This window comes from Helobdella robusta (genome assembly GCF_000326865.2).
Source record: "Helobdella robusta unplaced genomic scaffold HELROscaffold_2, whole genome shotgun sequence".
NCBI classification, from domain to species: Eukaryota; Metazoa; Annelida; class Clitellata; order Rhynchobdellida; family Glossiphoniidae; genus Helobdella; species Helobdella robusta.
This window is the reverse complement of record NW_008704083.1, coordinates 7,603,326-7,627,807: the sequence shown is the minus strand read 5'-3', so window position 1 is coordinate 7,627,807 and position 24,482 is coordinate 7,603,326. Positions and strand designations below refer to the sequence as shown.

Genomic DNA, 24,482 nt, shown 5'->3' with positions numbered 1-24,482 from the left:
GAACGTTTAAAAAAAATTATATCAGTACAAAATAAAACAAATGGTAACATACTTATTTCATGGGCAATTCAAAAATTATTAATGAAATTTTTTTACGAAATCACAAGAAGACCAATCATTTTTTTAGAAATTGATATGCGGACTTCCCAAAGGAAATTCAAATTTGAAATGCGCCAGTTAGTCGTACACTCTATGCGTTGGATGAAATTGAAGATGGGTAAAGCGAAGACTAAAACAAAAAACAACACAACAAACACAGAAACAAAAACTGACTACAAAATTAAAATCGCACGTACGGACATGCATACTACATCTACCTATTTCGACATTCATTCGACCAATTTTGATGTATAAACATTTTAATTACAATGTAAGCTCATTTAATTGTTGGACCTAAGAAGCCCTGCATCAAATGTAAGTCTTTCCAATTCCTTTTGCTTATTTTTTCTCCATGCATGCACATGCAAAACGAATCATTCACGCACGCACACGGAGCCAACACGCAAGCATGTCTGCAGTGTTTGTAAGTGTATACACGAATGAATTTTGATTGAATATTCACCTGAAGTTTGACAGTTTGTGATTGAGTAAAAAGTTGATAGTTCTACTAACTTTCTTATCAGGTATTGTAAAATTCACTTGTGTGTAAAGTTCCAACAAAATTAAATTAAAGAATGAACCCCAAAAATCTTTAAAAAGATGTGCAAACAAATTTTTAAAAGATAAAAAAAGGAAGATTGTGCAAGCAGAAATATGTTTACATTTGTACAGGTGCGTACAATATTTCTCCAGCATGAAGTTTAGTGAACGGACGATGCATAAACATTGCAGATGTGGAGCGTAATGCATTCCTTCCATCCATGCATGTACAAGTACATATGTACTTCAACATTTACATATACCCCAGTTGAGTGTACGCACATGGTCACCAATGAATTTTAACGTATACTATACATGAGTTGTATATAGTGTGTATATATGTCAGCACTTATGTATATTTATGCACGGAAGTATGTATGTATGCAAGCATGCATTCAAGTATAAATGCATGTGAGTATGCATGTCTACAAGCGTACGGTGTTTGATACTTTAGCATGAAACGTGTCCCTTCCAACGAAACTTCTTTTCATTCCATCTTCTCCTTTACTACGCAAGTGTGAAAGTGTTTTATTGCTCTTCTCTGTGTCTGTGTGCATGCGTTTGCCTGTGCGTGCATGTCATTAGGCCTGTGCGTACCTTTGTCGTTCGTTCCTGTGTTTCAATATGTGTCTTTTTTCTGCGTGTTGATGTTTGCGTCGTCATATGTGCGTGTATTTAACCTGTACGTATATGCATGTGTGTGTGCGCGCGCGATCGTGTGTGTGTGTGTGTGTGTGCGCGCGATCGTGTGTGTGTGTGTGTGTGTGTGTGTGTGTGTGTGTGTGTGTGTGTGTGTGTGTGTGTGGTATCACGTTAGTCACGTGATTGATTGTGTTTTTGTTGGCAGATTAGTTTCATTCATTCAACCGTCCGTCAGTCTGTTCCTCTGTTTTGTTTTTAGATTATATAACGGGAAATTTAATCGTTAGTTACTACTGCTTTCTGGGTTCTTAAAGGAACCATTTGGTATGCGAGTGATGCCGCGGAGGTTGCATTTAATTAGTGAATGTTGTAGGATTAGGTGATGTGCACGAAATGAGTCGCTTTTTGACTAAATGTGCTGTGCGACTCATTGATCTATCGATTGTTTATTCGATCATTCATTCCTTCGTTACTTTATCGATTTCATTCTACTCTTCTAACCAGCAAGAAAAGTTAAGAAAGAAAATTAAATACCTTTTCGCATGCCATGTAAGCATCAGTAACTTCATTTTTATTCTACTGAAAATAAATTTAAATTTAAATAACTTTGAACTTCTGCTTCATATTATATATTAAACAGTCAATAGTTTGTGAGAAGTGCTGTACAAATAAAACACAATAGATAACATCACAATACAATAGCAACAATAATTTGTTGATCGTGAGATTTACAACTTGCTAAATGGATAGATTGATATATTATTAACACATATAAAACTTTCTTTTCATGGCAAAGCACACCGCAATTCGCACACGTAACTTCATGAAAACCCACACGCTGTGGCGTAGCCAGAAACATTTTGTTAAGAAGATTACATAGACTTCTTATGCACTACTTTTTTATTCACAAATTTATCAAATGTTAGTATTTTTAAAGGTTGCGAGAGTTTTAAGTCTAACTTTAACCCTAACAAAATTTAACCTCAAAGCTGAAGCCCTTCCCCACACTTGTCCTAGGACACGAACAGACAAATGTTTACACTTTCGTGTGATTTGACAATTATAAATAAACTTTTTGACGTGGCAGTAACGCATTGGTCAGATGTCAGTTGAGCTTGAATGTAAGTCATCATTACAGAATAAGATTTAAAAAATTGAAGCATAGTACTTGATATTTAACGCCAACAAATCATTATTCATCTATAGTTTATACATGTAAATGACTGATAGGTGAAGAGTTTGGGTAAAAACTTGAAAAAACATATGAAGTTAACCTTGCTCTTTCTTCCAATGATGCTCACAATGGAAAGAATTTTACAGGGCAATTCCAGTTTTGAAATTCCCTGTTGTCTAGATAATATTTAGTTTTAACGTAACATAACAAAACAGAAATTATAGTGGCTAAAAGACTAATCCTCTTATCATTTTTTTAAATAAATCCCAATTTAGTCAATTTGCTTTTGAAAAAAATTATCGATTCTGCATCGTTACTTAAGCTATTCCAGTGATTAACAACTCTAAAGAAGTTACGTATTTCATTTGCCCAGTTCTTTTCGTCTATGATCACTTCTATTTGTCGTGTGGTAATTTAAAAATTCACATAGCTGGTAAATCTTCTTTGTCCGTAGCAAGTTTGAAAGTTGTATCAAATTTTTCCTTGTTCTTCGTGTTTCCAGTGTTGTTTGACCACAGTTGTCAAGTCTTTCTTTGTATTGCAAGTGTCGTAGACTTGTGATCAACTTTGCAGCCATTCTTTAAACGTTCTCAAGAACTGTTTTGTTCTTTTCAAGATAGGGACATTAAATCTAAGTGCGATCTTATTAAGGGTTTGTATAACCTTGTTGTTACAGTTTTTTCCATGCTCGATATCGTTCTTTAAATAGTCCCTGGCATTTGACTGGCCCTTTAAGCAATTTCTTGTCACTGGCATTGATGGCTTACAATCTTGAGTAATGAAAACACTTAGGTAATTCAGTAATTAACTTAAGTTCATTTCCACATAGTGTCTGTTGAGCTTTCTGATTTATTGCCGAGATGCAGGACTGAATACTTTTCAAAATTGAAGTGCATCTGGCATAATCATGGATTTAATGGCATTATCTTTATCTGATTAGATATCTTCCAGACCTAGACAAACAAATGACAAGCTAGAAAAATAACAATAATGTCTTGGTTTTAAGCGGAAAACCAAAATATTAAAGTACATTTCAATTAAATTGAATATATGGAAATTTTTTAAGAACTAACTTAAGAATGAACTTAAATTAAGTTAAATTAAGAACTTAAATTAAGAATGCTCGTACACATAATCCAGAATCCTTATTTAATGCAAAAGTGTAACGGTATCAGTCATAATTAAAAGATAACAAAACTTTTAAACATTTGATATTAGTAGATTTTAGGGTTATAAGTTATAGTGAATCCATTCGAATAGCTAGCGTTTTCGAAACCCCGCCATTGACGTAATTTTTTTAGGCTTTCCAACATTTCAAACATCAATAATTTGTATAAATTGGATGTATCAATTATTATAGTATGAAAAAGAAAATTATCGATTCAATTAAAGTATATAAACTAACTGCATCTTTCTTTTAATATTACTGATTCTTGTCTATCTTGGTTTTCTTCTTATCTCTGTAATCGTTTTTCTTCTGTTGTTCTCAATAACTCTACTTCTAACTCCTCTACTCTTACTTTCGGGGTACCTCAGGGTTCTATCCTTGGCCCTCTTCTATTTATACTCTATACTTCTGAACTACCTCGTATTATTAATAACTTTTCTTTCTCTAGTCAACTATATGCTGATGATTCTTATATTTATACTTCTTTTCCTCCATCTAATCTCAATAGTGTTCTTCATAATTTATCTCTATGTCTTTCTTCGATTATCGCTTGGTCTGACTCTATGTGTCTTAAACTTAATCCTTCTAAGTTTGAATTAATTTGCTTTAATAAATCTAAACACTCAATTACTATTCCTCCTATTATCTTACCTGATTCTAAAACTCTTGATGTCTCTCATAAGTTTTGTAGTCTAGGTTTTATCTTTGATTCTACTATGTCTCTCTCTTCTCAAATTAATAGTGTTGCTAGAAGCTCTTACTTTCATCTACGTAGAATAAAAAAACTTTTGCCTTTTCTTGATGATCCCACTCTTCTCCTTCTTGTTACTTATTGTATTATTGTAACTCGCTCTACTATGGTCTTCCTGACTCTATACTCTATCCTTTAAGTAAAGCTTTTAACTCTGCTGCTCGTCTAGTTGCTCGTGCCCCTTTCTTTTCTTATATATCTCCATATCTTGTTCTCTTGCACTGGCTACCTATAAAATATAGAATAATTTTTAAAATTTGCACGTTCATGTAGAAGTCTCAATCTAAATTATTTCCTAAGTATTTATCAGATATATTAATTGAACCTAAACGCCCCGGTTTACGATCGTCTTCTTCTCGCTTTTTCTTAACTCGTGTTAAACACTCTTTTGCCAAATCTGCTTTTGCTTTTTCTGGTCCTTTTCTCTGGAACTCTCTACCTACTTCTCTGACTACTTCTCCATCACTTGCGAAGTTCAGAGCGGATCTCAAGACCCATCTGTTTTCAAAATTCATTGAGGAGCGCTGTTGAACATCGCGGAAATAGCGCTTTATAAGCTAATTGATTGATTGATTGATTGATTGATTGATTGTTTAATTGAAGAGATTAATCAGCAGTTAGGTAGTCACGAGTAAGCGCTAAAGTATTTTTGGTTGTTAATATTTTCCGCCCTTAAGATGGTAATTTTGCAATTTTGTTAAAAGGGTTAGGGAATGCGGTGATGAATGGCGTTTAAAGTTCTGCTGAAATGAAAGTTTTTATTTTGCTCTCGCATCAAGAAGAGTTTTAACTAAAACAAGCGTTCTTTTTAATTTTTTTAAAATACCATTAACTTCTGTAAATTTATTTGGTTATTATATCAGTCCATTCTCTTCCTTTTTTATTTATATAGGACTTCAAAAAAAAACCAATCTAGGACAGGAGTTTTAATAAAAAAAAAACTAGAAAATGGTGAAGCTGAAATAAAACTTGTTTAAATTAAATTGAAGGAAACTTGTAATTAACTGCACTCTAATACACTGCACTCAATTTCATTATTAAAAACTTAAATTAAAACTATTTATAAACCCCAAAGCGGATCTGTGTAAAAAAGTAAATGTAAATCTGTGGTAACAATTAAATTAAAATATTTTAATTTTAATATTAAATTAATGTGTTATATTTGTTATAATTATAATAAAAATATATAGGAAGAAGATTTTATAAATAAATAAAGAAAGGACTAAAAACATTAAATAATAAAGTCAAAACCCCTTCCCTCTTTTCTTTAGTCTTTACTTGCTTGGGCACTTTTGATGTTGAACAGAGCCATATATTATAATATTTTATGGTAATTAATAAATAATTGATAGACATTTATTTGCTTTTCAATAAAACACGATGAATGGCTGGAAGCTCCTCAAAGTATGATGTTTTTCTTTTTTCCACATATGACTACTAGTTCAAAGAGCTACCAAAAATGGGAGCCAGACAATCATCGGCTGTAGATAGTGGAAGTCAAAGTAGTTATGCCTCGAATGCATCAAATATGGCATCAGGATCTCGACTACCACCACCACCACCCTCATCTGTACATTTTGGTCATCACAACATCAGTTCTTCTCCCATCCCTGAATCATCAAATCCAAGTACAAGCTCTCTCACTGGCTTGAGTTACAGCTTACCGCCGAACTACTTGAGATTCACTAACAATCGACATGTTATATCGGACACTCGACAATCACAAAATGCAAGTTATCAACTCTCCAACTCAGATGACAGTTCCCCAGATAACACACCACTTGATCGATTCCTTTTTACACATATCTTTGCCCTACGTGGTTTGTGTGGAATACTTCACATTCATTTTATATCATTTATTTATTTATTGCAGCTTATATAACAATCTTGCTGTTTTTTAATTCATATTTTTTATTCTAAACAAAAGTTTGCATTGCATTGCACTGTAAAACTCATTGATTTATTTAGAATACTTAAAATTATAAATAAATTGTCACCCACCCAGATATAAAGTGTCCATCTTGCCACAAGTCAATCCCGTCTGACAATGTTGAGTGTCACCTAATTGAGTGCCTGAGCAAACCTCTCATCAGTTACAATGGTCGAGTACAAAGTTTTACACATATTATTTCCTGTTTTTCCATTTGTTCTTATTTTCATTGAGTAAAATCTTTTTTACAGTAGACTCTCATAACATTTATCTAGTTGCACTACTTGATATTTTTTCTAGTTGTACAACCAGATAATTTCTCATAAATAAAACTGCATAATTTTTAAACTGGATAGAAACTACATAGGTTTGAATTTGTTGAGTTAGTTAACTTTATTTTTTCTTAAATAATTTTTTTAAATGTTTAATTTATAGGTTTAGGCATAAACAAGTTTTTTTAAATTGAATTCATATTTAAAAGCTATTATTATGATGACTTTAATGATGAAATTTAATTTTGCAACTGACAAATGAATTTATGCAGAAGACATACTGACAGAAAATAAAGAAGAGTGTAGCATTTGTTTGGACGAGTTGAAGGAAGGCAATGTCATAGCACGATTACCATGTCTTTGCATCTATCACAAAAGGTGTTTGTGCACTCTTGTTGCTGTTGCTATTATATAGTCTTTGTTGCTATTATTTTGGGGTACTGTTGTTAATGTATGCAGCACTTATTCAAGTGATTGTGAATGAATTTGTTGAAGTTTTGCATTGTATGCAAATGTTTGTTAACATTGTTGTTAATATTGATAATTTTAGCTGGTACAAAATTCTTTAGCTATTCATAATATAATTAATTTTGGGTATTTTAATTTCTTATCCTATCTCTTGTATGAGTTTTGTTCTTTAAATTTTTATTGGGACATTTTAATACCATTTAAAATTAACACTAAGTGATGAATTAAATTTCTTTTTTCAGCTGTATCGATGAATGGTTTCAGGTCAAACGGTCCTGTCCAGAGCATCCAAATGATTAATAATTCTTCATCAACATTACAATTATGACAAATGGTGGTTTATCATCATTATAATAATGATTGATGATCAATGATGGATTGTTGTTTATAATATTGTAAAATTCTACTGTGTATTTATGATTTAATTAATTTTTAATAAATCGTTTTAACTATTCTGACTGAGTTTGATCAAATATTGGAAATTAATTGAGATGATTAATTAAGATGGATTATTTTTTTTTATACAGTGTTAATCTTGCTTTTTTATTTGACTGTCACATCCCATCTTGAGATATAAAATTCATTCGTTTTAAGACAATTCAAGTTGGAAATGTTTGCTACATTATGATTGAAATAGCTACAAATTGGGTTTTTAATGTTACCACTGCTATTATTGTTACTTTTTTAAACTTAATTTAAATTTGTACTTAACAGTTGTGCTCTGTTTTCGTTATTATATAAATCATAATTTAAATATGAAAATAAATTTTCTGTGATGATTGGTCGTTTTTTTCATCTCAAAATTAAACATATGATAAATTTTATTACTTTAGTAACTAGTCACTTTGGAGTGAACAAAATTTCTGTTGGCGAGGTTAATGTAATATAGAAAAAGTTAATTTATTGTTGGTTGATAAAATAAAATTTTAAAATTTTCGTTAATTTCATTTACTGACTTAAGTCTGAATGTGGATTTGTTAAAAGATTTTAATTTTACGAAATTATTTTTCTTTCTGTGTATATTTGCAGTGCCGTCTTCGATTTATTCAAATTTATAATAATTTGAATGGTTTGCGTTATTTTGAAAAGGTGAGTTTTAGTGAAAACATGAATCTCGATTGAATTCCAAAATGACATCAGATAAATAGCAAAATAAGTAATAACGGTGTTGTAAGAAAAACTTAACAAGTTTATTTCCAATAATCCTTAAAGATTAAGACATTCAAAATAACGTAGGATGCAAAAAAACTTTTGGTTCAATGTAGAGGTGAGCATAAGAACGTAAATCCCATGGAAATTGGTAAAACTTAGTTTTCGGGAATGGGAATTTCATGGAATCGCTGTTCGGGAATTTGGAATGATGGGTAGAAATGGGAAAAATGACATCAACGTGCGAAAATAAAAGCCTATATATACATCATGCACATAGTGATCGACGCATACGAATTTGGGAGATTCGGAATGAGAAATAAAATGGGAGTGAATTGGGAACAAATTTCAATTCCCGCTCACCTCCAGTTCAATGCATAGTTGGGATTTTTCGTCAACAAATAATATTTATTCAATATATTGGAAGACTTAGTGATACTTCTCCAAACTGGGTCAGTTCTTCCATTGTTGGAATTCCGTTCATTTAAAAAAAGTATGACGATTCCAACTAAATATCGTATTTGCTTTTAATGTTCATAAATCGAATCATAGTTGTTTAACAATAGCTTTCCGGATTTCGCTAATAATGATTTTAGCCTGTAGTAGAGAACAGCTATCGTTACAACTTTTCAACGAGATTTTTGAGCTTAAATAAATGAAGCTTATTTTTCTAATTTTTTTGTTTATTTTTAATTGTAACAGCAATTTAAAATATATGCATTAGGATACTTGAACTTTACAGCTATTTTTTTCATTTTGTTAATATTTCAATTTTCCAGTAAAATTTTAAAAATTTGTAAATTTCATTCGTAAATTATTGTTTAATAAATACTAAAACCGAAATGTCGATATCACATTGTGCGTATGATGTACATGTAGAGGTAGATCAAGGATGACAATGTCAACTGACCTGCCATTATCAAGAGAGTCAATCTGTAGAACAACCAGAATCCATAATAGTTGGCCAACAGTGCTGAGTACAACAGGACTGCTGTGTGCGTGTGGTTTAGTATGCATGTACGTTTGTATGCGACTGTGTGCGTGTGCCTGCGTGTGAGTTTGCGACTGTGTCTGTACGTTTATATGCGTGTGTGTGCGTGAACATGCCTGAACCTTTGACGTGTTTAAAATGGAAAAATTTGTTACGAGCGTTTCATATTGCTGTTTATAATCATTAAGTGTTAAAATATCACAAATTTTGCACAATTTTCAAACGATTAACATTCGAAGAGAAAACTAAACAATGGTAAGAACTGACCTACAAACATCAAGGAAGCAGACGTGATGACCTTCGTGAAGCCTGGAAAGAGGAAATCGACGGAGAGATTGAGCCAAATGAAAACACTGACGTAGCTGAAGAAGAACATTCCAATGAGGAGGATGTGGTAGGAGAGGATGAGGTGGTAGGATTGGCACAAGTTGACCACTGAATTCACGTACATCTCATATGATATGATGGCTAAAGCTGCCGAACAACGTCGTTTATTCATACTTGGTGAATATTACAATATCAGAAAATAAAACTTATTTTGTATGATTGTCACGGTATTCTATGTTCATTTTTACTTTTAATCTGTTACTCTGGTTGTTGATCTAACAATGGTTGTAAGTTTGATTCAGAGCAGTTACATGCGTTGTTAAATGTAATTCAATTTACTGTTTCTGCAACTATTCATTTACAGTTTCAAGTCTTACTTTTGCAAACAACTTTTTGTTGATTAAATTCAAATTTCAATATTTTTTAGGAAACTTCATACAAATTAATATAATTTGTTGTTTGTTTACATGCATTATATGTATATATTTTGTTATTGTTTTCTGTTTTGTTAACGTTAAAAGTAATCTTGACGCTTATAAAATATTATTTGAAGAATAATAAGATAATAAATTTAACGTAGCAATAGTTTTTTTTATTGTTATGAAAGCAGTTTATAATTTTTCTAACATTTATCTTTCGATTTATAATCATTATATTGTTAAGCAATAGTTGTTTTTAACGTTAACGAAGGTTTTGTTCGGTTTTTGACCTCATTTTAAAGTTTCAATTATTAAATTTGTAAAGACAGGTCCAATTGTCCATTTTCAATTTTTAGCCACTATAGTAATTTAAGCAATTAAAGAACAATATATAGCATACAAAACAAATAAAAAAATAGTGATGAACTTTATTTTATCAGTTTAACTTTTGATAAGTCCTTTAGCGTAAATCATTACAGCAGATAAGAGTATAAATATTGATATAATCGATGCAGCTCTTTCCATTGTACTAGTTCTGTACCAAATGTCTTGCAGACACACGATGTCTATTGCAGCTGTGATGTTGATAGTTCAATTTTTTAACTTTTGAAATAAATTAAAAAAAAAACTTTTGGATTTTTCATTTACTTTTTTAACTTGTTATACTATATTCTAAATTATATAGAGCAAATGAATTCCTATATGACATTACCATACTTTTTTACTGATGCCACTATATAATATTTAATAACCATATTTAATAGCCTTCTTTCACAAAAAATCAATGCTTTCCAAAAATATATAAAGACTAACCGCATAAGAGAATAAGGTTCCCTTCGATGAATTTTCCAAGTTTGTAAATTTTTAATAACCTCAAACCGCATGCTTCCATAAAAACATGCATCGCTAATAGTGTCATTATGTACATCTTTAAAACGGCTAAGTAAAAGACGTACTCCGATCTGAAATATTCGTAAGTAAAAACTAAGCAGTTGATATGAATGGCGATGGCCGCCAAAACAAACGAGGCCGCTTGACTTTGTAAATGAATCATGTAACTCTATGGCGAAAATTATGCTAACGTATAACGATTAATGTGAGCCTTAAACTTTTAAAGCTTTGGTTTTTAAATTATTTAAATGTGTAACAATCACGCATGACAATAGCTAAATTTTTGATGCTGATCGTTTATCAAAAAATTCTACATCGTCAAAAGTTGAAAACTCATTTTTCCGTAATAACGAATATGACACAACATGTTAATAAAGGTAATGGAAATGGTTGAAGCAAAAATAATTTTAACATCGATCAACATCCGAGAAATAGTCATAAATAATATACTATTTACAATCAATTTCAATTAATGACGTTTTGGTCAGTTGCATCGACGTTCATTTTTTAAATTGAAACTCGATTTTTATTTACTAGATGTTTAATTTATCGATTGCGGAATATGCAATCATGAAACTCGCTGCTATTGAAAGTACAGAACACATATAACATGGCAAGTAGACCTTAAAGTCCTGCACATCATCATAGGTTGCCCTAACGGATATCGCCATCATCAACAACGCTGTTGGAATAAATTTTGAGAATGAAATTTATGTTGCAATAATTTTAACAATGCTAAGAAAATATTTTACCGGCACTGAAAACAACTAATGCGATCATCCAAATTTGAATCTTTGAAAATTTCACCTCGGCTGTTTCTTCATTATAGTACATGAATACCACAAAAAATGCCGCACTCGAGAAGGTAATGGTAGCAAAATTCAAGTAAATATTTCCTATGACACCTTTCCAAGAGCTGATGACTATGTAGAGGAGCATGTCGTAAGCTATAAAATATAACACACATCCCGATTCTTCAAATTTCATGATTCTGATAAACCTATTTGAATGATTATAATTATATATTAGTATATGCTTAATAACCATGCTTTTTGTTTGATTATTTGATGATTACATGATTATTCTAATTAATTGTTGATTAGATATCACAAAATGCCTTCAAATATCATTTAAGACTTAAGTTAATGGACAAACAAACAACAGCCTATTCAAATATATAAATTGAAAAAAATGTATTTATATATATAGACACAAAAACATCTAACCAGTTTTTCAATTTAAGAATCAGTTGATTAAATTATTTTGGTAGTATATTTTCAGCGTATTTGTTTTCAGCGGCGTTCACGTTCCGTTTTATCCGAAGTTACCCGATTTGACATTGCCAATATACCACATCTACAATATTACCCTAAAGATTATTGCGTTTTTGTGTATGAAAATGCATGCATAATTTGGTAATAAAGCTTCTTAATGTGTTCACAGATTTTTACACATTCATGAGTGTGGAATTGAAAACATTGTTAGTAAATAAGCAGAGCAACATATGTTTATGCTCCAACACTTTTCTCTACGAAAAGTAAACCTAAATAAGAAATTGTTGTTTTCCGGGTGATTTATAAGCAAATTCACATAGTTATTCGTCATTAAATCATAAAAATTTATCTAATAGAATGATTTAGTCAATAAATTAAGTTTTGTTAGCACATTTTCATGGATGTTTTGACTACATTCAAATGTATATTGTAGTTCTCTTTAATTTAAATTAAGTTTTAACAAGACAAGATGCAAATTGGCATAGACTGGAAAGAATGTATCAGGGACTCTCCTAAATTCAGGTCTTTTTTGTGGAATGGAATGTCCATATTAGTATTCTCCATTTATTATAATTTCTCAATGAGTATTTTACGCTATGTATTAAAATTTTATAGGTCAGCCTTAGCAGATCATGAGAGAGACCTTGAAACTCTGGAGGGACACATTGAAAAAGTTGTTCTCTTTAGTTTTTTCCATAAATATACTTGTCTTCTAAAGTCAACAAAAGTTCATCAAACGTTCCTTAACCTAACCCCTAACCCAGCACTTACCAACCCAAATTTATACTAAACATCATTTCAAACTTTAAATTATTTTCTAGTCCCTGGAAAAATTTAATTTTTAATATTTTTTTATTTCTCTGAAATAGTCTAACGTCTACTCTACTAATGCTATCTAAAGCTGAATTTTAGTTAATAAACGTTTGCTAGCTTATCACAAGTACCTCTCTAATTTTTTCCATGAATCTTTTGCTTTTCATTATCATTTTTTTCCTCAAATAAATGTTTAAATTTTGTTGGTTTAATTCTTTTAATACGTTTAATTATGATTAAATGATTTAATTATGTATTTAATGAATTTAATATATATATATATAATATATATATATATATATATATATATGTATATATATATATATATATATATATATATAAGTTAAATGAATTTAAAAATTTTTTTTGTTATATTGCTGTGGATGGTAGTGGTATTGTGCTGTGTATGGAGTGAAAACTGTGACTGTTTATTTTGTGGTTGAAGAAATCTTTGAGTGTTGGTGGATAGTTGTTGAGACGTTGTTTTAGAATGTCCGGACCAGATGTGTATATTGAAATGGCTTCTTAATTCTTAACTGTTACTCATCTTTTTGTGAATGAAAAAATTTTAGATTTTTATGTTGTTCCCTATAGCTACTAATCTATTGAATAATCATTTATTCATTTTATAGTCTTTATTTAAAAATTTAAACATAATTAATTATCAATACATACGTAGATTACATTAGTAAAGTAAAATTTCTTTCTTGTAAATGTAAACTTTACATTAATCAATGTGTCATAATAAACTAATTTTCTAATGGTTTGAATTTATGTTGCATTAACTAATCACTAATTGTAATGAAAAAATTAGCTTATAATGTTAATTGTTAAGCTATTTTTAATAAATTATCTTAAATCAAATGAACTATTTTACATGATTTTAGATTTTTAATTTAAAAATAGAAATTTGTTAACTATTGATGGAATTTGTCTTTTTCTTTAGCTTCTAAAGCAGTGTGATAACATCATAGACAGTAGCAAAGCTTATCAGAATGCCAATACGTTTGTATTGTGTGGTTTTTTTTCTTGTTTAAATATACATCCATTCTTTAAACATCTTTGTATTTAAATTATTTATTACTGAATTTTGTTAAATGTTCATAATTAGATAAAATAATAATCGAATTTGGATAAGGGCAGTTTAAAATTCATTTTAGTATTCATTCAGCAATTAATTTATATGTTAGTTTAATAATTTGTGATGGCATAAGAGTAATTTGGGGAAAGTTTTTACATCCGGACACCCATCCTGATGACAACCACCAGTTATAAGCGATGGGCCTAGCCTTTTGCTCAAAAGCACGCAAGGCAGCGTGGATGCAGTTTTATGTCATGCCCAGGACGTTCTCAAACAAAAAAAAACAATAAATTCATTTGATAATATAGTTGATATATATATTTATATATAACATATTTTATAATTAGTAATGTAACAGAATTAGGTGACTTAATGTACGAGAAAACAATAGTTATCATTTAATAAATACAAATATTTAATAACACAAACTTCTCATACTTCAAATGTATACGAATACTAAGACTCTTGTCAGCACAACGGTTGGAAACACAGATGCATTTGACATCGGCGTTGGAGTTCACCAAGGCTCGATTCTCAGTCCACTGTTATTTATAACTGTGGTGGAAGAAATCACAAAACCGATATGCACTGGTGACATTTGGAATCTAGTATATGCTGATGATATCGTTTTAACAGCCACGTCTGAGCAGAATGCAGCACAGATGTTTGAAGATTGGAACACCAGACTCGCCGATCATGGATTCAAAGTCAACATCAGCAAAACCAAAGCAATGAACACTGGTGAACCCATCCAATCCACAGCTACTGGACGATGGCCCTGTTCAGTTTGTAAAGCTGGTGTTGGTAACAATTCAATCAAGTGTCAGCAGTGTAACCAGTGGTGTCACAAACGTTGTTCAAAAATAATTGGTACTTTATCTAAAGTGTCCAATTTTGTTTGTCCTGCTTGCATCAATCCTCAACAACAAATTCGAAATAGCACTGTTTTTGAAGCCATTAAGGTAGAGAAAGTCACATCGTTTCAATATCTAGGAGATGTTCTGGATTGTACTGGAACAGCTGAAGCTGCCGTTCGAGCACGCATACGTGCAGCCTGGAATAACTGGCATCTCCTTGCCTCTATATTGATGTGGCGTGACATCCCACTATCACTACGATCAAGACTTTATAAATCTGTGATACGTCCGGTGTTGTTTTATGGTGCAGTGACAACCAAACTGGAACAGCAACTTCAACGAACCGACATGGAAATGCTCCGATGGATGCAACGAATTAGTCTGAAGGACCACATCAAATCTACCGAAATCCTGCGTCGTGCTGGTTTAGATGATATAAAGGACGAATGCCGGCAACACCGTCTGCGGTGGTTTGGTCATGTCAAACGAAGTGGAAACAGTGCCATAACTTCTCTTGCAGATGTTGAAGTACCAGGCACACGTCCCAAAGGCCGTCCAAAGAAGTCCTTGTCGCAAACAATCGAGCAAGACATGAAAGCTCTAAATTTAAATGAAATGGATACAACTGATCGTCTAATTTGGCGCAAAAAGTTGATGGCAAAGAGAACAACGTCCTACCTCGGGAAACTGGGTCTCTGGACTCAAAACGAAGATTGATTGATCGATTAGTTTAATAATTATAATCAAGTTGAAAATGTTATGATGGCCTTGTTACTCACTCACTAACCTCATGTTAATGTAGTTTACATTTAATTATTATCAGATCATTTCTGAACAACATTCAATTGCTCATGGTTCACTTCAAAGATGACACAATGTTGCTGGTAGGTCAAATAGTTGGTTGTTAGTTCTTTGTTGGTTTAATTTCTCGCTAGGCTCTCCTTCATTTTTTCTAGGTGCTGTGTTGGGATTATAATTGTCATTTGTTGTTTTAATTTATCAATAGGCATTGGATCAGTTGGGAATGTTATGAAATAATTTAAATTTTTTCTATTTTAGGAGGCCATAGGAAAGTTTACACAATGTTTAAGTCAGTGGAATCTGAACTATAATGTGTGTTTTATTATTTTTATTTTATTTTTTTTTGTTTAAACATCATTTTGTTTACTATATTATTTGCTGATTAAACGGTTTTTTCAAGTAATTTATTTAAAAAAATTTTTTTTCAAAAATTATTTACCTTGAATGGAATTCATAGAACTTTATATAACTTTTGTTGACAACATCAAAATTGATTTTTCAATCTCATATTTATTACTTTCCACCAAACCATTCTTATTCATACAGACCATGATTGAGAACTGCAACTCGTATTTCATCCAATGTATGAATTCTTTCATAAAAAAGTATGTTCTGTTTGATATGATTCACAAATTATAATATTAACAAGAATTGTTAGCACAAAAGGGTTTCAATTTTATATGTTTTCAGATATCACCGAGAAACAAACAATCTCAAAATTGTCTTTTTACCTGTTTACATTCATTTTGTATCCTCCATGTACATTCAATTCTAGTTTTTGGTCAAATTGAGCAAACATTCATTCATTGATTTATCGATCATTCACTCCATCCACAAACATTCATTCATTCATGGATCATTCACTCCATCCACAAACATTCATTCATTGATCATTCACTCCATCCTCAAACATTCACTCATTCATTGATCATTCATCATTCCATTCGCAAATAGCGACATCAAACGAGTGAAGGACTCCCGACGAAATTTTCACAAAAATTCAGAAGATGTGGGTACGGCGTTCAGCCGGAATGCGCAGGTGCCGAAGAGTAAGTTGGGAGAGTGCGAAGAAGCGGCTTCGAATCTTGTCATCAGCAGGAATAATTTCAAGAAGGCCTCCATTGATTACCTGTTTGAAGTTAACATCATCCAATATAAGAAGAGAACTGAAGTGCTCAACTGTGTTCGTCTTTATTTCAGATTTTGTTTCTAAAACTATAATTTCATTCCATTTTTTTATACAATTTAAAAACAACTATTCTTGTTGCTACATTTTAAAGGTTAAAAACTATGTAACCTAATGAAAATGAATAAACTCTGAAATCTAATGAACCATCAATGAATTTATTTATTTTAATAGTTGCTGTCACATTTGAAGGGACATCAGTCATTCATCGTGCAAACAAATTCAACATTCAACGATTTAAATCCATACATTCAGCAAATTTCCGCCAGCGTTAGTTCTTATTTTAAAATTAGCAATAATCTAAATCATAATAAAAGTAACCATAATATTTCTATTGGTAAGTAGTTGAATTTTAGAAGAAACCAGGGATTGTTAATATTAGCAAGCACAACTTACTTGGGATCATTTTTAAATTAATGAACTGTATACTTTAGCCTAAAGTATTTTAATTTATTAACACAAATAACATCACGCTTTATCAGGTCACAGCTCAAAATCATATAAAAACATGTTTGTAGTAGAATCACATCACTCAAATTATCACATTACATCATCGTCACATCATAACATCATCACATCCCGATATAGTAGCAACATTGTCACGTCCCTCTATATCATTATTACATCATTGCATAACATTGTTATGAGATAAGACTATCGCTACTTTTTAATATAGCTGCACATCATTATGATATTACCATGCTTGGATATCAAAATGTAATTATATCGTTTGCATTATGATATTGTGTGTTATATCCGCCAGAATGGTGGAATTACGCCGTTTAATTAATTATTGTTATCTTGTTATATTCGCTATTTCGCTATCTGTCATCAATTGTAAACCATAGAATCTTTTCATACCGTCGAGGATTGTAAAAATCTACTGTAGAAGCTATATAAGGGATAGCAGGAGTAGCAAAGTCAATAGCGAGGTTTGAAGCCAAGTCGTAAATACTTGGATTAGTTTAGTGTTTCTATTGCCGTTGGCATTTGAATAAACGTCCCACCAAGTTTGCGTTTGATGCTGTTGTGCTCATCTATCAACAATCTCGAAGCTATGGAATAACGATAACTTGACGATCGTCGGAAGCTACTACACTGGTAGTTACGAATGTCAAAGTGTTATTGCAATTTATTAATGCATTATCATTATTATGATATCATTACATGATATCATCACATCACGATATATAGTATCATAGTATCACATCATCACCGCGATACCAACCATTACAACATACAGTTACAGACATTACAGAATGAAGCAGCATCTACCAGGCAGCAACTAAGAAATGAATCCAACACAGTTCTCAACCTGGTCAGCTATATATTCAATCATTAGTCATCTTTATCCACTTCATGCGACGCACACGCACCTTTCGTGATGCATGTGCATGCATCACGTCATACGAGTATAATGATCTTTTCGTTTCGGACAGGGCTAACTCGGTGACCATATTACAATGACCTAACATTTATAATGATGTAAATTAATAACTTTTCATTGAAATGATGAACAATGGCAACATTACATTGAAGCAATAATTTGCATGGCGCACAGGCCATGAGCTCTTCAGTGGATGACCATCGCATGTCGACCAGCACCTCCAGTCAGATTGATGTTTATCCAAATGAGGAATGCATGGAGGGCTACCTCTACAAGAGAACCACTAAAACTTTCAAGTCGTGGGTCAGGTGTGCAGTTATTTTGTGCTGTTGTTTGACGGGTTGTTGTTTGACGGGTTGTTGTTTGATGGGTTGTTGTTTGATGGGTTGTTGTTTGATGGGTTGTTGTTTGATGGGTTGTTGTTCGATGGGTTGTTGTTCGATGGGTTGTTGTTCGATGGGTTGTTGTTCGATGGGTTGTTGTTTGATGGGTTGTTGTTTGTTGAGCCGTTGTTTCACTTAGTGTAGTGCAGTGTGTTGTGGCAGCACTCTCAAGTTTTTATCTGCTATTTTGGTGTTTGATGACTTACATGTGTAGGGATTTACAGCATAGTGTGTTCGTTTATGCCCAGTTGCCTGGGATAGGTTTATACTGCGGTTAATGATATTTATTTTTATTGCTTTTTTTTTAATTCCAGTTAATTTTTTCTGGAGATAGTTATTTGTTGTGGATGGCATTTTCTAATATTGTAGAAAAATGAAACAAATTTGAAACTTATTCTTCTGATTTGGATTTTACTAAGTAAATAAGTTAATTATTTTGGTTGTACTAGGCGATGGTTCATAGTAGACAACAACCAGCTGATGTACTGCAGTCAGCACAAAAGTAGGGAAGGTGCTGTTATCATGGAGCGTGATTTGAGACTGTGCAATGTTGTACCATTCCAAGATACAGATCGTAGGTTTTGCTTCCAAATCATTTCACCACACAGGTTTGAAACATTGAATTTTAATTATTTTATAAATAATCCTCAACTGCTAATTATTCAGTGTTTTGTTTGGAGAACTATTTTGCTTGTCACAAATTTTTTTTTTGACGAGTCATTCACATCTTATCCATAATCTGTATTTTAGGACTCATCTGTTGCAGGCAGACAATGAGAAGGATTGTCAAAAATGGGTTGCTTTCATTCAGGAGACAGCCAAGAAAGCTTACAACAGAATGAACAGCACACCTTCATGCATTAAAGTTGGTTGCATGTTTATTTGAAATGTACGTTGTGTGGCTGTGTGGTTGATTAGTCTGCTGCTTGGTGGATCCTTTGTTAGCATTATTTTGTCTGTTAGACTTGTTGCTTGTTCTTTTTTGCTCTATTCGGTTATTGACTTGATTGAATGATATAATGTTATCAACTGGTTATTGGCAGTCGTCAAGCAGTGCTGATTTGATGGCTTCTTCATGCAGTCCTTTGAGATGCGTGTCAACAAAGTCTCCACCCTCCGCTACTTCTAATCTTCTTCCAAAAATACCTAGGTAGTCATCATCTTTCCATGTTGTCATTTCATTATTTTAGTCACATTTATTGTTTTTTTTTCATCTTAGCTCACTCAAAATACCACCCTATTAAAAACGTGCAGGCTTTAAATATTGTTTTTTTTTATGCAGTCATGTAAAGTCCATCCTAACGATTTCCGGCAACGACGTCTGCTGTGATTGTGGTCATCCCGATCCGAGGTGGGCATCCTTCAACCTGGGCGTCACCTTGTGTATTGAGTGCTCTGGTATTCATAGGTCTGTTTGTTTCTTTCTCTCTTTTAACAAATTTCAAATTGTTTTCTTTTGTGTCTTGATTTTTGTCTACATGTATTCATAATATTTTGTATAACTTTCCTCATTTTGTATTTTCATAATAACAAATCCCAATAATTACATTCCTTTTTTCACCATAGTGATCACAACGTTATCATTATTCATAAACCCCGTTAACCATCAAACCAAGCGAACTTCAAAATTTGCAACACTCACCTAGGAGTTTTGGGGTACACAAATCTAAGGTGAAATCTGTGACCTTGGATGCCTGGGAACCTGACCAGGTGAGGGTCATGGAACAATTAGGCAACGACATTGCCCGAAGAATATTTGAATTGTTCGTTTGTGAGGATGGTGACGTTTGTATGAATGACGCAGGGACCAAAATAGTCAAGGCCACGCCTAACTGTAGCAGGTTTGTTGCTCGTCCATGCTTTGTTCTTAACCCATTTTAGATTGCTTTTTTGAATTAATTGAATTTTAGTAATATTTTTTGTAATTGAAATACTTTAGCAATAAGTTAGAAGCGGATAATTGTTTGTTATAAATAACATGACTGTTCAATTCACATCTAATATAGTATATACCATAATGAATGATGTAATGTATATTGAACAAATATAACTGGACTGATGATGGAGCAGAGAGGTGAGAGAGGAATGGGTCACAGCCAAGTATTTGAAGCGTTCATTTGTTAGAAGATCCAACAGCCAGAACCACCCAACCATGCCCTCAACTCCTCAACTGAAGAATGCTGTTAAAATGAATGGTTAGCTAAAAAAATTGCTAAAAATGCTCGCTTTTTTTAGCAATTTCATTTTATAATTCATTTTTTCCTTCAATTCATAAATTCAATTTATTGATTTATGTAAAATAAAACGGTTATCACATATTTTTATGTAAATAAATGGGTATATAAATACACATATACGACTAATATATAAATTTTTAAAATCTTTATATTAACTACATTGATCATAGATAATGCTACTAAAAAAGCGTTTTATATAGAATATATAATGTAATAAAAACGTATCACAAATTTTCTTAGTAACCTAAATAACTTTTTATAATATTTTATGTTAAAAAGAATTGTGAGGCTTTTACTAATTATAACCTACTCTATAATAACTCTAATAAACAACATAAACAACTCTACGTGTTGTTTATGAACGACTAGATGTGCAATCGCTCTTTAAAACCTTGACATTAATAACTCAATTATACGTAACTTTATCAGGCTTGATTGGATAGTAAATTGAAAACGTTTCCTAATTAACACGGGAGTAAAAATAAAATTATAATTAATTGTTTGTTGATGGAATTTTGTTACACCCACAAGTAACAAGGATTAATTGATATTGAATATTATTCCCAGAGGACAGTATTGTTTCCAATATCATGAATGGGATTGAAATTGCTGATGCAGATGATGATGACGATGGAGATGATTGCAGCAACCAATTTAATGCTGGTAGACTAATTACATCGTTCAGCTGTTAATAATATTTTTTTACATTTTTCATCCTTTTTTAACCTTCAAATTTTATTCTTTTGATAATGTTTGTTAAAAATATTTAAAACTTTTCTTTTTAATTTTGTTATACTGAACATTAGAATGAATTGCTTACTTGATGAAACGTTGGCAGCCGTAGACGGTGCTGATGCGTACGGCAATGATTACTGGCTGAACCAGGATGCAGATGATAGCGAAGCAGCAAGCAAGCTGCTATGCAGAGCTGCTGAGGTGGGCAACCTTCCTGGCATGCTGAAGGCACTGGCCCTTGGCGCTGATGTCAATTTCAAGAATACAGAGGACAGTGATAAAACACCGCTCATTTATTCACTTACAACCGTTAGTCAATTTGCTTCTACTAATACTTTTTGGTACAATCTTGTTTCAGTTGTAATAACCTCATTCCTCTAATATTTTCATTTACTACCGTTTTTTCTTGTGAAATATAATTTTTTTTCTTTTTGATTTTCTTGTTACTTAGATAGTGCAAAAATGGGTATCTAATATAAACTTTCAGCACATGAAATTAACTTGTTACAATTCAATGCAATTGAATAAAAGTTGCATCTAACATGCACATTCACATGCACATGCAGGGTCTGAATGCTCCAGTGGAGTTCATGTTGTTGAACGGATCGAAAGTTGACGTGCCTGATGCTGACAAGAAGACACCACTGCACCATGCTGCCATTCTCGGCAATGCTGGGTCTGTCACTCTTTTCTTCTATTATGCTTTCATGTTGTTTAGTATACCTTTTGCTTATATATTGATGCGGCGTGACATCCCACTATCACTACGATCAAGACTTTATAAATCTGTGATACGTCCGGTGTTGTTTTATGGTGCAGTGACAACCAAACTGGAACAGCAACTTCAACGAACCGACATGGAAATGCTCCGATGGATGCAACGAATTAGTCTGAAGGACCACATCAAATCTACCGAAATCCTGCGTCGTGCTGGTTTAGATGATATAAAGGACGAATGCCGGCAACACCGTCTGCGGTGGTTTGGTCATGTCAAACGAAGTGGAAACAGTGCCATAACTTCTCTTGCAGATGTTGAAGTACCAGGCACACGTCCCAAAGGCCGTCCAAAGAAGTCCTTGTCGCAAACAATCGAGCAAGACATGAAAGCTCTAAATTTAAATGAAATGGATACAACTGATCGTCTAATTTGGCGCAAAAAGTTGATGGCAAAGAGAACAACGTCCTACCTCGGGAAACTGGGTCTCTGGACGCTAAATGAAGATTGATTGAATGATATGTTGTTTAGTAGGTCTTATCAGCACATTTTATTGATTTCTTTCAAACTTGGTCTACTTTTAATGCCTAGCCTTTTAAAAGTTTTTTTTTAAATTACCACACAGTCAGATTTGCCTGCTGTTAAAAAGAAAAGCGAACCAGCATTTGAAAGACATCAACGGCAATGTTTGTATCGCTATCTTCATTCTATTTTTAAAATTATACGTTTATTACTTCCATCAAGTAAATGTGATATATTAGATAGAGATATTATTGTACAGTACTGCACACTATAAAGACATTGATTACAATGTTAAATGTACCTTTTTAGGATGCTCTGTCGATTGCTGTTGAAAATGCAGATGCCAATGTCGTTACGATGTATGTTTCCGCGGGACAATATTATTTATTCAATTGTCATTTTGTTTTTTTATAACTAGCCATTTGATTTTTCTAATCAAGTTTTTTTTGTTGCAGACTTCGACTGGCACGACTGAATGAAGAAATGAAGGGTAGTGATGGAGGCTTTGACAACCCATGTCAGGCTTCTATATTTGAAACTATTTTGTCAATTATTTTTTTTATAAGTACATATGTTTTTAAAATGCTGTAAAAATCTGAAAATTGTTGTATATATCATTGTCAAACACTACAATAATTTTGCTTTTTCATTTCCATATTAGTGTATTGAAGTTTGTTCCATTTCAGAATATGCCGTAGTTTAAATTGTTCAGAATGTGATAAATGTTAATTCAGATGCGAATTAAGAGATCACAATGAATTTATCATAGTGCCAACAAATGAGTCATATTTTAAAATTCTGCAAACAAAACAGCTGATGACATGTTTGCCGAAGTGTTCAAAGATTTCTCAGCCATACCAAGTAGCAGCGTCGATGGCGCATCGTCAACGAGATCGTCCATATGCACTCTCAGTTCAACAACAACAACATTTCAATAAATTTATTTCCATTTTTTCTTTTCAATTTATTTTTTTCTTATTTCGTTTTAATGCTGAATAATTTTTTTTATAAATTGAAGCTTCCCTACGTTGCTTCATACTCTGTATGCATGCATGTATCATCTTTTAATTATTATTTAATGAATGTGATAACAAAAGAATAAATGCTCTGCTTTTAATTAGAAACTTCTATTGTATCATGATATTTTGTTTTCAAATTGTTGAATAAACATTTTAATTGTACATAGAGAATAATAATTATTATTATTCTTTGTATTATTTGAACGCTGACCATGTTTTTGTATTTATTTATTTATGCACATAAAAGAATGTATTATATTTATATACTGATTTGATCTGATAATACTCAGACAGTGTTGCAAAACAGATGATTATTTTAGACTAATTATTCAATCAATTACAAATTGCGTTCATGAAAATTATTTTAAATGCGATTTTTCACGCCTAAATTAAACCACGTTTGTCATCACTCCATTCATTTTCGCCTACCATAATGTTAACTAGTTAGCCAACTTGTTAAGTAGTAGAGTAGAAAAAGTCCTATTATAATAAAAGTTCTTTTAAATTAAAACAAAATTGTATTTTCTTCTTTTTCTCAATCACTTTTACTTCAGCTTCATATCTCTCGACATGATGAAGCAGTACGTTTGCATGTGTAGGTATGTGTTGTGTTGATGATTGCATATGAGATGTGTTCTGGTATACACACGC

At 32.2% G+C, this 24,482-nt stretch overlaps 3 protein-coding genes across 3 annotated transcripts; 2 read left to right on the top strand and 1 right to left on the bottom strand.

The window, feature by feature from the left end:
* Nucleotides 1-6,363: 6,363 nt before the first annotated feature.
* Nucleotides 6,364-7,344, top strand: HELRODRAFT_64384 (hypothetical protein; the record flags this gene model as incomplete). Its single annotated transcript, XM_009017601.1, has 3 exons — nucleotides 6,364-6,475; nucleotides 6,849-6,954; nucleotides 7,287-7,344. Coding segments are annotated over 3 exons (276 nt in total), but the record flags the coding sequence as incomplete, so codon positions are not given.
* Nucleotides 7,345-8,266: 922 nt separating this feature from the next.
* HELRODRAFT_160653 (hypothetical protein) lies at nucleotides 8,267-9,635 on the bottom strand (the record flags this gene model as incomplete). The annotated part of the gene is made up of 4 exons (XM_009017600.1): nucleotides 8,267-8,384; nucleotides 8,557-8,701; nucleotides 9,104-9,184; nucleotides 9,452-9,635. The coding sequence occupies 4 exons, from the start codon at nucleotides 9,633-9,635 to the stop codon at nucleotides 8,267-8,269; spliced, it is 528 nt and encodes a 175-aa protein (XP_009015848.1).
* A 3,119-nt stretch (nucleotides 9,636-12,754) lies between these two features.
* HELRODRAFT_94076 (hypothetical protein) lies at nucleotides 12,755-24,204 on the top strand. Its single transcript, XM_009017599.1, has 21 exons — nucleotides 12,755-12,768; nucleotides 13,855-13,913; nucleotides 15,670-15,730; nucleotides 15,906-15,959; nucleotides 16,194-16,252; nucleotides 16,602-16,830; nucleotides 17,008-17,103; nucleotides 18,077-18,151; nucleotides 18,395-18,528; nucleotides 19,053-19,211; nucleotides 19,354-19,479; nucleotides 19,655-19,753; nucleotides 19,886-20,011; nucleotides 20,250-20,444; nucleotides 20,674-20,798; nucleotides 21,685-21,884; nucleotides 22,142-22,251; nucleotides 22,916-22,976; nucleotides 23,122-23,171; nucleotides 23,268-23,329; nucleotides 23,626-24,204. Exons 3-21 carry the CDS (start codon nucleotides 15,698-15,700, stop codon nucleotides 23,748-23,750), a joined length of 2,118 nt encoding a protein of 705 aa, XP_009015847.1. The 5' UTR covers nucleotides 12,755-12,768; nucleotides 13,855-13,913; nucleotides 15,670-15,697; the 3' UTR covers nucleotides 23,751-24,204.
* The last annotated feature ends 278 nt before the right edge of the window (nucleotides 24,205-24,482 follow it).